Here is a 14273-nt window from a genome sequence, read left to right as displayed (position 1 = left end):
ATAGGGGTTAAAGCCTGTTCAAAGATTCCCTGGGCTATGGGTTCCCCTTTATCACAAGGTATGGTTGTGACCCTGCCTTCTGGATTAATACTTTGATTTCTCCCCAGTAGTCTGTATGCATTGATTCTGGCATCTACACCAAGTGAGTATTTCCAGGCTAATCCCGAATTCGGAGCCAGTCACGGATAGGTGCCTTGGGGAGGGGAGACTGTCGGAACTGTAGGAACCAACCTTCTCTTTTAGGCTAAAAAAGTCCCAACCAATGGATTGGGGTTCGCCCTTTTAAGGGAGGCGCGCATTGGATTTAGTATTTTTACACATTGGTCCCAACCTTGTGCCGGCTGTTCACGTCCCACTTCTGACACCACTTGTGGCAAGTCAGAATCCAGAGATGGACCACTCATTGCGTTACTTGCTGAAAGACTTACATTTTCGTTGCAAAACCTCTAGTCTAAAACTGCCACTCTGGTCCCTGTGCTAAAAGAAAGGGTGAGCGCCTGGATATAGTACAATAAGTAATGCTTTTCTCCGTCTAGAAACATATCTATCCTCACCCCACCACTACAAAGTAATGCAAAAGTGCAAATACAAAATGCTTAATTAGCTGGTTTCTGACCCACACTGTACTGTCCCAGCTGGTCACCAAGCAATGTTGTTGGGGTTCTACTCCTCTTGCAGTTCCAAAACACATTTCCTTAGGGCCGTCTGCCTATGGCACAGGGGAAAATGTCTCGAGGCCTGCTGTTCAAATCTGTACCAACGTCTCTTCAAGTGTCCTTGGGTGGCTGGGCTTCTCCCAGCTTGGTTTGGAGCCCCTTCGGTTTGTTCCACTATATGGGGTCATAGGTTTTACACCCCCCCCTCGTGGTGTCGTCACACTCAGCCCCACTTGAGCTATTTGTTCTCGCTACCTGTTAGGCAATATTGTATGCCGTACCCTTTGAGTGCAGTAGAACAACCCTGACTTAAAAGAAGTAATCTCCAGCCAGGCCAGCCATTGTTAAGTTGCAAAAGCCAAGGCGAACTGAAGCTGCTCTTGCAGGTAAGTAGAAAGTCTTTTTTGATGTTTAAAAGTCTTGGTAGAATCGAAGCAATCAAAGTAGGACCACAAGCTGATTAGGCTTGTGAGGTAAAGAAGCTGTAAGCAACTCTATACATGCAACCAAGCAAGTCTCCAACGAGGACCAGTGGCTACACAACAAGAGGCAAGTTCTCTTAGACATTACAGTAGCTTTTCAGGTTGAAGGAAAAAGTGCAGCAGAAGACTTCTGTTCTTGTGCAGCTCTGCAGATCTCGCTGTTCTTGGGCCTCCGTCGTGGGGACAAGAGGGAGGCCTTCTGGGGACTCCTGCACTGCAATGGGACGGTCACTGCTAGCAAATGGCAAACTTCAAGCAAGTGGCTGTTCTGTGTTTCAGCTCCTCGCATCTACCGCAAACAGCAACACTGCGGTTCCTGGCTTTCGAGATGCACTTTCCTTGCATCTGGGGTCCCGCACTCTGTTGGGGGCGGGGGGAAGCTTGGGCTCGGTCAGTCCTGCTTCCTGGGAATCCAGAGGATCTTCCTAGAGCTCTTGGCCAGCTCAAAAGCAACACACACAAACTGGTTATCCGGTTCCAGCAGCGACTGCAGTGGATACTCTACCAGTTTTGAGAGGATGCCCAGGTTGCTTACTTTGGAGTTGATTGGTCCCACCAACTCAAAGGGAGATGTAGTCCTTGCTGGGGCTTCTGTCGATACAAATTTGCAGTTTCAGCACAGCAGCAGGGCTTCACCGGGCAAACCAGTCCAGGAGTTGCAGCAGGCGTCCTCTTCAAGTTCTTAGGATTCCTTCGTCCAGTGGTCAACTGTCTTCCAAACAAAAAAGCCTTGCCTTTTATGCAGCTTAATCCCATTCATTCCAGACTAGCTGTCAGTCACCCAGCAGGGTGGCTGTCCTTGCCGGACAGCCAGCCGGCCAATCGCCTAAGTGAATTCCTGTCTCCTAGGAGACTAAGCAGAGGGAGTTTCGGGCACCTCCCTTGCTTCCTTCCCCCTCCAGACACCCTGGATCCAGAGGCAGGCTTCACTTGTGAATCCCGCCAAAGGCAAAATGAACAAAGGGACCAAACCGGATTTGGGGTGCAGAGTGAATCTCAAGGACCTTTCTACAAAGAAATGGCAAAAAAAGACGACCGGGCCATTTTGACAAATGGCACCCATGGGTTCATTACCATTGATGTGAACGCAGTCTGCGGTAAAATCCCATAATGGTAGTAAAGTAAACCACTGCCACCAGCCATTCAGTGGGGAAAGCAATGTTACATGAGAAGCTAGACAAAGGGGATACTAAGTAACCCCTCCAGCACCCTATTGTAAGATAGTGTATGCTGGGTCTAGAAAGTTACAAATGTAAGTAGTCAATTTCACTTTACAGCTCTATTTAAACCTTGGGGAAATATGGAAGACTTCCCTGTGTCACTGCACTGAAGGTGCTGTGTGACACAATGTAAAAGATGTCTATGGAGTTTGGCAGACTCCACAACCAAAAGAAACAAACACAGAAAACGCATAATTTAAAAGTTCAAAGTTCAGCAAAAGAGCTGGGGTCTCTAAGGTGGGAGGAATTCAGCACCAAACTGAAAATCTCCCTCACACTCCCTCTTTTGGGTTCTTCAGGCTATAAGCCCCTCTCATGGTTTCTAGCATCACGCAGACGTGGCCTATTTAGATTCTCACCCTGTTTCGTCTACTGTAGGAATGGGACTCCAAAATCCAATGTGGAAAAAAAACAGCTCCCACAGCGAGCAGCTTCGTCAGAATAGCAAGTTATTGCATGGGAGCATCCGGAAGGTTTTGCGTCTTGGATAGTTTTCAGCTTCCTCCTTCCATTGCTCAACGGAGTTGCAGCTTTTATACACATTTAAACAATTGCATAATCTCACACATTGTTACAAGGTCATCCCTCATATCCCATTGGCTAACACTGTACAAGGAAATCGAATCCCCCTACATTCTCACACCCTATTGGGCACATTGACAAACCCAATCATCTTCCCCACATGCTTTCTTTCCATAATCAGTCATGACATTCTAAACATCATCTCCTTATTATCTAAAAACAATTCAATGTATGACTTGTCCCATTTGGTAGGAAACATTTAACCCAGTACATGATATCCAATTGTTTTACAAGAACACTTCAAACAAGAAGAGTGAGAGAAACAAATAGCCATGTTTTTAATCGAGCAAAACACATCTTCTCGTCCCATGCACACTGGAGTCACATGTTCCTTCTGCATTCCTTCAAATCACCTTATTTGCAACTATCATCTCAAATCCTAAAGCCTCCAGCACACATCCTGCTAGGCTTCCTACAAGCCCAAACAAAACCCATAAAACACCAACAGACTCTGACCTCTAGTCATAAACCCACGATCCAATGGCATGTAATTCACTCTTTGCATCAAGTAACCATTTGATGCGATCGCCAGCTGCCCAAATGCTGTTTGCTTCAATCTTCCTTGACCTGCTCATTCAACACTTCAGGCCATGCAGAGTTCACCTCCGCAAACCAAACTCTCTGCTGCCAACACCAAACTCTGCTATTGGGGAAACTTGATCTGTGATATTTCCATGTACTTGCAAAAAACCCATATTCCCCCAATATCGCACAACATGTTTCCAATCTAAACTATTACCGAATCCCACATGTACATTGTTCAGAACTACCGCACCCCTCACAGTGGCTTTCCCCTTGCAGACTTATCTATCTTGTATGCATAAAGCTCCTTGCTTCCTACTCTAACCACTATACGTTGTAGATTGCACAATTACATTGCATCCCCATAACTTCTATTATGTTGCTAGTGATGGAAATCTAAAATGTTTCCAAACTAAACGCAAATTAACACTTATAGTAGCATTCATCCCAATCCATTTATATACACTGAACACGTGTTAAATTCCAGCATTGCGTCTAACCTAGACACATTTTTGTTCTAGTATGATATGCACAACGTGAACCTCTTCCCTACGTTGGGACATGAAACCTGCATCCCAACACTATATGGTGAGTTAACCCCTTGTGGGCCCTTTGCTTTCTCGCCCCAGCTTTGAGTAGGCAGTCTTGCCCCTTCTCGTGCTTTCCGGTGCCTCAGCCCCTCTTGAGCCTCTCATTTCTCTCAACCAAACTTGGGATTTCTCCAAGCCAGCCTGCCCTCCTCCTGGTTCCCTGGCCGTTCCACGTACATATCTTGCGATGGTGACGTTTCACGGTGGAGGTGCCAGCACAGCTCCTGCTACTCTTTGGTTTTCTACATCAGTGAGCGGGCTTCGGTGCTTCTCATCGGTTCCTAGCAGGCGTTCGGCATTGGTCCCAGTAGGTGCTAGTCAACCACATTTTCGGCAGGGCCAACCTTTTTCTGCCCTCAACCTGGTTGCAGGGAGCAGCGCTAGGTAGATGAGTAAATCTGCACTCCACGCTGCCTGCATGTGATGCCTCCTGACCCCCTTGAAGGGTATGGGCTCTGCTCTAAGTTTCCATGCTTTTGTGCTACACTCCAGCTCGTACTCTCCCTTGTGTTTGTCTTAAATCTGCCCCTGCAAGGAGATGGAGTACTGCATTCGTTTTGTGATGGCAACAGTTATGGGGGTCAAAAACCAAACCAGGTCAAACATTGTTGATTGATGCAATCACCAAGTGACCAATGTAGACATTGGCTTCCTTAGAAAAGAGGGACACCTATCCTTTCTAAGGGGTGGCCTGTTCTCTAAGGAGGGAAGGGGTCACCCCCAGAGGGATTGCTGCTTGCCCAGTCCCCTAGGAGTTGTTCTTAGGAGGCTCACTTCCCTAGTCCAAATGGGGTTGCTCCACCTTGGGAAGATGGGATATTCCCTGGATTCATCACACTACCAAGAAACACCTCAGTAGATATGATGCATGATTCCATACAGTCAATGGGCCTCATTACAAGTAATTCCAGCAGACCAAGTGCCTGTAACGGAAATAGTTTGGTGGTATCCCGCTGGATTTACCGGCAGAATAGCACCAAACATGTAATGATGCCCAAAGTAACACTAACTTTGAGGTGGGTTTTCTGCCTTCTATGTGTTCTGCTCCTGATACCGCTGCTTTTGTTGTCTTCCTAAATACACTTGTTTTGCCATCTCATAACCATGTTTAAATGCTCACGGCCATTGCGCTAAAATCTGAGCTTGAGTGACCTGCCCTAGTATACCTAGAGTGGTGAACCTTGGACTATAAAAGCACTGGGTGTTTGTGCTGGTTGCAACCCACATTTCTCTCATGTTAGTTATATTTGCTGTTGCCTTTTACTGCCAGGAATTATTTAAGTGCATAGTAGTCAGTCCTGTATGTATGTGCAGCATTGCTGGTTTGTGTTTATATTCCTGTTCGATTGACAGTGGTTGTTCAATAAAATTATGGGTTCACATTTTAGAGTAACAGCTTTTTCATTTTTGTATTTACATGTATTTGAATATAGTTGCTTTCAATGTACACCAGCCTCTTGCAGAAATCCAAATAAATCTGCTTTCATTTGTTTGTAAATCAACTATTGTACCAAGTATTGTTATTTCTAAGTCACAATCTAGGTTCATGTGATTTAACTGATGTTTTTTTTATTGCGTATCCAGCTCGCTTTAGATTATGAAATTAAGTTCATGGAGACGAGTGCAAAAGCAAACATCAATGTAGAGAACGTAAGTACCTAAATATTTTTGTCTCGAGTAATACTGCATTCACCACAATTCTGTTTGCATGGTTTTTACACGAATCACAAATCATTGGAGGGAAGTGCATGTATATCCATTGTAGATAAACGGTCATGGGTGAGGTGGAATCTGGTGGTTGCTAAAATGCATAGTTCGTTAATGTTAAAGGAGCAAAACGGTTGGTCCGTAAAGACCATTTTAAACTTGAAAATCTAATTCTAATGTGTACTGAATTACAGAAAGCCGTTTCACATAATTGTGTTGGCCTAAGAGTAGGTCTGGTCGATTTGCTAATGGAGTTAGCTTATTTCTTCAAAGTCACCTGCATCAAGACCGCAGTCCTATGACCGTTTGCGCCGGCATAGAGCAGCTTCTGCAGTAGTTTTGTTTCTAAAGCCTTCCTTTGCTCAGGGACACCATGAGTCCGCTTTCAAATGCAGTTCTACACACATGGGCTCACTCTGACCCTAGCACCCTCTATAGTAGTCTGTAACTCACCTGTTGGGTTGGATCTGAAAATTTAAGTGGAGGAGGGAACCCGATTGACTGGCCGTTCGAACATTTGTTGGGTGCCAGGGTGTGTGATTGAAGTGCTAGCTTAGGTCAGCCCATCATTGTGTAGGTTTATATAGTGGAGACCCTGACACTGCCTTCATTTTTGCCAAATTATACTCTGAAGGCTGCAGATTTGATTACCTGCCCAAAGATTTTGGCATTGAAAAGCTGCTGCTGAATTTTGAGAGCAGGTTTAGCTATAATGGCTGAGACTGGCTGTACCCTAGCTCCAGTTTTGATTTCAGGTACTGCTTCCTGGACTGTCTTATTTCTCCCTCTTGTCCTTCTGAACTGTGCCTTCCATACTGCCACAATAACCTGGGTGTTTTACTGCTGTATTCCTGATTTTTCCACCTTGGTTGTCTGCTTTGGCAGAGAGAAGGCTACTGTCGCTCTGGAGAGTATTGCGACCTCAGCTCTCCTGTTTGGTTGGACTGTCCAAATTCTCTAAACCTGTACTCAATAGGTTTTGTCCTTCCTTCAACACTCTCTTCGGTAATTACAACTGGGAGTACTTACTCTGGGTGCTGGGTTGGTGGATTATTTGATCTTCATACCCACAGGTATTACCATGCTCAAAGTTTCCTGCAGCCTTCAACCGCATTTGCCATAGTTGCTATTGTTCCAAATCCTGCTTGACTACATTTCTTCTAGGGCTGCTGAGTCTTGAACCATGCACTGGAGCTCTTAAAGAGGCTCTCCTCTGGCATCCCATCGGGTCTGTTGCAGTCTTCTCCCCACCTGTGTGGGTAGAGCTGGTACTTAATTCTTATCCTCATAACCCCGGCTGTGCATCTTTTTCGATCGCTGATCTCAAGCTAGGTTAACGCTATAAGCAGAGAACTTTACAATGGGTATGTGCCAGCATTAGATTTAGCTTTTTGTACAGTTCAGTTGGTGAAGAAAGGGTGATATTTGTATTCCTACCATTTCATTACATTTAAATAACTTTTTCCCATTTAATCTTGTGGGGAACTTTTCAAATGTACCTGGAACTATAACTTTACACATACTTATCTGCCTTTGGACATTTTTGCTAGGTCTCTAGAGTTCTAGGCTAACAACTTTATTTTGTGTGGGTGTTTTTAGTTTGTTGTCGTCTTGCCTGTGAGAAATGTACTGTTATAATGTATAACTGTAGAGTATCACTGAATCTATTTCTCTCAGTACTGCGAGTCTACAAGCATTTTGACCTGCCTTAGTTCTCCTCTTCCATCTCTGGGTCCTACGTTTACACCTTGTTGAAAATGATGTACTGTAGGTTTAGGGTTTACTGCAAGTTTGTTGGCACATTAGGCTCTGAAAATGCCTTTGTGAAAATACTATTTTACTGTCTGTTGGCCTTTTCTCCCCCGGCCCTCTCCTTAGCCTATATGTATTGACTGTCTCCAGACCGTGAGCTTACTATTTAGTGTTAGGTCTTAACTGACCATTACTAGTTATTTACATGTACTATGTGTTATTATAATCTCTAGTTCTTATTACCCAAGAGTCCTATGCGTAATTTGATTATGGTGTATATGTTCAGTATACCAATGTGGACCTTTTCTTGGGTTGTCTATGTAAACAAACTGTGCTTCCTTACCAGCCCTCCTCAAGTTAACTCTGACTGCTCTGCCACAGCTCCTACTGCTATCCTGTGCTCTCCCTTGTGATCTGTGTGCATATGCCAACTCTGGGCCTGCTCCAGCAACTTAAAATAGTGTCGGACTGCCTCTGTGCTAGTTTAACACACACGTTACTCCTACGTCCCATCCCCTTTCCTCCATACTTATGGGACATTCCTCCGTCCTGTGGGACGGGACCGGAGCACTTTGAAAAAGCATCAAATATTTTGCAATTCAATCAAAAGGCGGCAGCAAAATCCCTAGCGCCGCTATAAAACAGCCTCAACACTCTTACGCAGGCTCATCTTCCTGGAAGAGTTGCCCTATTCGCTTCTATTCCTCCTTTGGAAAAGGGAGGGGGCAGGCCAGTCGTAGAGGCCAACAGAGAAAACCCTTTTGTGGTGGAAAACGGAGAGGTGCTAGATGAGCCACAGCAGCGGCTACTACCTCCTCAGCCACTGCTGCAGCCGCTGCAAAGCCTCTTTGAGATCTTAACCCACAAAACCCCGGTGGGAGGCAGAATCACTCGGTATCTGGACGAATGGCGGGGTATTACGTCAGATGCATAGGCACTAGAGATAGTGACCCATGGTTGCTGCCTTCCTTTTCATCAAAGACCTCAAGATTATCCACCGGGAGACAATTCTGTAAAAATTCCAGGCCCGCTCATTGTGCAGGAGATCTCAGCCCTGCTAGAGAAAGGTGCAATAGAACATGTACCTGTAGCGGAGAGGAACAAGGGCTGGTACTCCCCTTATTTTCTCATCCCCAAAAAAGACGGAGGGTTGAGAACCATCTTGGACTTTAGAAACTTGAACAAGTTCCTCAGGAAGGACAACTTCAAGATGGTGACCCTTTCTCAAATCCTTCAGGCTCTTCAGCTTCAGGACAGGCTGGTTTCATTGGACATTCAGGATGCTTACTTTCATGTGCCACTCAAGCACAGAAAGTACCTGAGGTTTGCAATTGGCAGATCTAACTATCCGTTTCGAGTTCTGCCATTTGGGCTCACGTCCGCCCAGAGGGATTTCACCAAGCTGATGGCTGTAGTGGCAGTGAGTCTCAGGAGAGGAGGGATTCATGTCTACCCTTACCTGGACGATTGGCTAATCGGGGCGAGTTCACCAGAATGAGCCCAGGAACACTTGACCATGACCTGCCACTTCTTACACAGACTGGGCTTCTCCCTCAATTACAAGAAGTTAAAAATGATTCCAAGCCAAAGTATCCAATTCATCGGAGCAGTCCTGGATACTACCTCAGGGAAAGCCTCGCCTCCCGAGGAGAGAGCTCAACACATTCTGCAGATGGTAACGAAATTTCAAAATGCCCAACATCTACTGGATTCCAACTTTCTAAGGTTGCTAGGCCTCATGGCATCCTGCATTTTTCTGGTGCCAGAGGCTCGATTGAGGAGATCCCTTCAATGGGCCCTCAGGACTCAATGGTCCCAGTTTTCAGGGGAGATGTCAGATCTTCTGCAAGTCTCGGCCAAAGTAGCTCAAGATCTTCTATGGTGGGCTTGCAAGGGAAATATCCTCAAGGGGGAACAGTTTTGGCAACCATGGGCGGAGATGACGGTAGTGACGGACGCCTCACTCACGGGGTTGAGAGCCCACACTAACGATCTGACAATCGGCAGTCGTTGGTCTCCATCAGAGTCCAAACTACACATCAACCTTTTGGAGCTGAGAGTAATCGGACTAGTGCTGAAGGCCTTCTAGCCCTCTGTACAGGGAAAAAATGTCCTAATAATGACTGACAACGCAGTGGCCATGTATTACCTCAACAAAAGAGTAGGCGTAGGATCACTCCCACTGTGCAGAGAAGCAATGCAGCTCTGGTTCTGGTCAATGCAAGAAACAATCTCTCTCGGCGATTCATCTAGCTGGAGAGCAAAACACGGCGGCAGATGCTCTGAGCAGGCAGAGCAGTCTCCCACGAATGGGAACTAGCTCAGGAAGTCCTTCAAGCGATCTTCGCCCTTTGGGAAGCCCCTCAAGTGGATCTGTTTGCGACCGGTACTAACCAAAAGTGTGACCTGTACTGCTCAAGGGAATTTCCCCCGAGAGAAGCTCTAGGGGATGCGTTTGTGGTGGACTGGATATTTCCATTCCTATACGCGTTCCCTCCAGTCCCCGTGATTCCTCAAGTAATCGGGAGGTTGAAAACGTTCAGGAAAACCATGATCCTAATTGGCCTGGATTGGGCCAGGAGAACGTGGTCCCCGGACCTTCTGGACATGTCCATCTGCCCTCCAATAAGTCTTCCACAAAGAGAGGATCTCCTCTCGCAAAGGGAAGGTCAAGTTCTCCACCCAGAGGTCAAAGCTCGCAGCCTTCACGCTTGGCTTCTGAGAGGCTGAGCTATAAGGATTGGGACCTTCCGGACGACGTTATGGAAATTTTGCCTTCGGCTAGAAGGCCAGCAACAAAATCCTTGTACCGATGCCGTTGGAAGAAATTCAGTAACTGGTGCAGGGATATGAATGTGGATCCTTTTCAATGTAGCACTCCCATGGTGCTTTCCTTTCTTTTACATTTGGCCAACTCAGGGCTCCAAGTTGGTACTATTAAAGGATATTTAGCAGTGCTATCTATCTTCAAGCACTCCTCAGAAGAAGTTTCATATTTTAAGATGCCTTTTAGTTGTCCAATTTCTTAAAGGGTTAACAAATGTGTTTCCTCCTACACCTTTTCAGGTTCCCATTTAGTTATTGTTATTTTGCATATAGCGCCTTATGTACCATTGGTATGGTCTGAAGGCGCTGGTAGGTTGAATGCCCTTGGGAACCGAAGTTCAGATCAGTAGAGAGAGTCAAAGGTGTGTGTGAGCACCAGGTATTTGTGTAATAGCTGCTTCTTAAAGCTAGGTGTGGTGGTTGAGAGATCAGGAGTATGTGTTCAATCTGGCAGGATTTATCCAAACTGATTGTGGCTGCGTTAGGCCTGAGGAGAATGCCTGGCTGGGGGTGTGTAACCAGTAGTGTTTTACTTGGAGTGATGTGGAGTATGCAGCGGATGTTGGTATGAGAACAGTTGTACTGAATGGTGTCATAGTATCTCTATGTTCTAGTTGAGTGGTGGTGTAAAGGGGAGAGTAGGCGTGGTGGTGTGATATGATGGGTTGTACACTCTTTCAAAGCGTTCTCTGCATTCTAAACCATACTATTTACGTCACGCAATTCTATGCGCTCCAGTCCGTTCCATGCACTCCTATCCACTCCATGCATCCCATCTGCTCCACACGCTCCGGTTCGCTTGACGCACTCATGCACTCCAGTCCACTCCATGCGCTTCAGTTCGCCCCGCGCGCTCTAGTCTGCCCCACGCATGCACTATGCATTCATCTGTTTTGCTCACGCGCCCCCTCTACGCACGCGCCCCCTCTACTCTATCCGCTCATCCATCAGTTCCCCGCACTCATCCGGTCTATGTAACTCCTCTGCTCCAGGTATTTGTCTGCTTTATCCCCTCGTATGCACCATACCTTCATCTGCTCTAAGCATTCATCCACCCTACGCAATCACATGCTCCCCGCGCTCGCCCGCTCCCCGCGCTCATCCGTTCCCCGCGCATTCAACAGCAATATGCACCCATCAGCCTTATAAGTAATCCTGTTCTATCTATTCGTCCGCTCTGTACACCCATCCGCTCTGTACACCCGGATTCATCCGCTCTGTGCGCCCATCCGCTCTGTGCACCCAGCCAATTTAGATATTCATTTGATTTATACACTCATTCTAATTATATAGTCATCTTTTCTTCCACTTGTGCATTCTTCTACTCAGTGCATTCATCTGGTCCACACGCTTCATCTATTCTAACTATTTCACCCACGCCATTCATTTTGTTCACTCCTCATGCATTATGTCCATTTCAGGAGTTTGTCTCTTTACTGTTTACGTACGATTTATTCTTATTAACCACTTCATTGTTTTGATCTATTTTATTCAGATAATTCTGATTGTCCTTTTAGTTTGTTAGGAGTTTACTAGCTGTCAATTTCTCGCATCAGGTAGTTTGTTGGGTTGGTGTCATTGAGATGCTGTTAGTCTGTTTGGGTTAGTTTGGTAGGGGTTGGTTTTAGGGGAAGAGCCAGGTTTTCAGCAGTTTGCGGAAAGACGTTAAATCCTCAGTTGGTATGTGGGATGGGAGTGAGTTCCATAGGGTGGGGGCCAAGGCTGAGAATAATGATCTGCCTAATCGGACTGCGTGGTCTTAGGTATGACTAGGAGGCCGGCTTAGCTTGATCTTACTTAGGGTGCGTGGGGGGTGATGGGGTTTTAGCTTGTCTTCAAAATATTGAGGTCCAGTTTTATGCAGTGCTCAATGGGAGATGCATAAGGTTTTGAAAGTCACCCTTCGCGCTACAGGAAGCCAGTGCAGCGTCTTAAGGGCTGGGGAGCTGTGGTCTCTTGGGCCAAGCGCAAGTAGCATTTTAGCTGCTGCGTTTTGTGCCCTTTGGAGTTTATTCAGTTGGTAGGCGTGGATTCCGAGGTATAAGGGGTTTGCGTAGTCAGTCTTGATATAACGATTGATTGGAGCGCGGAGAGTCTGTTGGGAAAGGAGAGATGTGGAAAGATGCGCCTAAGGGTTTTAAGGTGGTAGTGGCAGGACTTTGAGACGTTGTTGACTTGGCACGAGAGAGTTAGGTCAGTCGAGGGTGCATCCAAGATTTTTCGCTGAGTTGGCGGGGGTCGGTGAATTGCCCATGGCGGGTGGCCAGGGTAGTGGGTGCGGAAGAAGATCAGAGTTGCCACAAACCATGATCTCCGATTTGGAGCGGTTTAACAAGAGGTGGCTTTGGGTCATCCAGAGTTCTATGTCAAGGAGGCAGGAGGCCAGGTCAGGTCGGGAGTTGGGTTTTGAGTTCAGGAGTTTTAGAATTAGTTGTGTCGTCGGCGTAGTTGTAACACAGGATGTTGTGTGAACGGATTATTGGTGAGAGGGTGATCAAGTAGAGATTGAACAGGTGAGCGGATAGGCATGCTCCTTGTGGGACTCCCGTGTCGACCGGTCGGGCTTGGGAGGTATAGGTGGAGAGTATCGTTATTTGGTACCTGTCTTTGAGGAATGAAGCTATCCATTTAAGAGCGGTTCCACAAATGCCTAGGGAGTGGAGGCGGTCTAGGAGGATTGATTGTGTCAAAGGCGGTGGATAGGTCAAGAAGGATTAGTGCGGCGAATCCCGCGGAGTCTGCTGTCATTTTAAGGTCATCACAGATTGAGGTTAGGGTGGTTTCAGTTCCGTAACGGGCTCTGAAACCTGATTGTGCTGAAACCTGATTGTGCTGGGTCTAGGAGATTGTTGGCTTTGACAAAGGCATTTAGTTGGGATTAGGCGGTTCGGTCAATGAGTTTGGCAAGGAACCTTGTGTTTGAGATGGGGTGGTAGTTTTTGGGCTCGAGAGGGTCGAGGGAAGGTTTTTTAATCCGAGGTTTGACATGGACTGTTTTGAATGCGCCAGGAAAGATATCTGAGGAAAGGGAGGCATTTATGATGGATCTTGCGTGTTCTCCTGCGCAGGTGGAAGCAAACATTTCTTTGAGGGTTTTTGCTGGGCAAGGGTCTAGCGGAGAGCCAGATAGTTTGCAGGCAGACAGAAGTTTGAGAAATTGCTCTGGTGATATTGGACTAAAGGATTCGAACGTTGGTTGCGTAGCGGTTGCAGCTGGTGGGCAGGTCGGTATGGGGGGGGGGTAGTATTGCCTGGTGGATGTAAGAGCGCCAGTTTGGTGGCTAGAGTACCGTCAACCAGAGTGTGTCATAGGGTTGGTGGGGATGTCGAGCCATATGTTGAAGTCTCCAAGAAGGGTGAGGTTGGGATGGTTTAGTTGAAGTGTGGCAATGGAGTCGCAGAGGTGGTTTGCAAATTGCCTATTGTAGCCAGGGGGCCTGTAGATTATTAGGAAACTGTGAGAGCGAGGTGAAGAGGGATAGTTTAACGAGGAGAGATTCCCAAGAAGAAATGGAAGGTTGATTGTCGATGATTGAGGCGTGGAAGACGAATGCTACTCCCCTTCCTCTGGAGGTACGGTTCAGTGGGATGAGAGAGTAGTCCGGTGGGAAGGCTTCATTAGCGATTGGGGCAAAGTCGTCAGAGAACCAAGTTTTGGTGATGAAGACCAGGTCTGGTTTGTCAAAGGCGAGGAGGTCAAAGATGCAATGTCTGTTTTTTGCTACAGATCGGGCATTAAATAGGATGCAGTTCACATCGGCAGGCGAGGTTGGTCTCTGAGCTGGAGCGGAAGGGGGTGGAAGAGGGGGAGGGTCGGTGATGATCGATGGGAATAGTGGACGAGCAGAAGTATTGGCGGTGTTGGGCGGGATTGGGTGGCTGCGTGTGTTAGGATGATCTGGTCTGGCTCGGGGGATTTGAAGGCGGGGTGTGGGC

The 14273-nt window shown here is 46.8% G+C and overlaps 1 protein-coding gene across 1 annotated transcript in view; it reads left to right on the top strand.

Moving 5' to 3' along the window:
- The window catches only part of RAB8A (RAB8A, member RAS oncogene family), a 262885-nt gene that overhangs the window by 153795 nt on the left and 94817 nt on the right, over positions 1–14273 (top strand). The window contains exon 6 of the mRNA XM_069649328.1: positions 5637–5702. Coding sequence (XP_069505429.1) covers positions 5637–5702 — 66 coding nt within the window. The remainder of the gene's footprint in view (positions 1–5636; positions 5703–14273) is intronic.

The sequence above is a fragment of the Ambystoma mexicanum genome, chromosome 1p, assembly GCF_040938575.1.
Source record: "Ambystoma mexicanum isolate Mex_15411 chromosome 1p, UKY_AmexF1_1, whole genome shotgun sequence".
In the NCBI taxonomy this organism is placed as follows: Eukaryota; Metazoa; Chordata; class Amphibia; order Caudata; family Ambystomatidae; genus Ambystoma; species Ambystoma mexicanum.
This window is presented reverse-complemented; position numbering and strand designations above follow the sequence as displayed.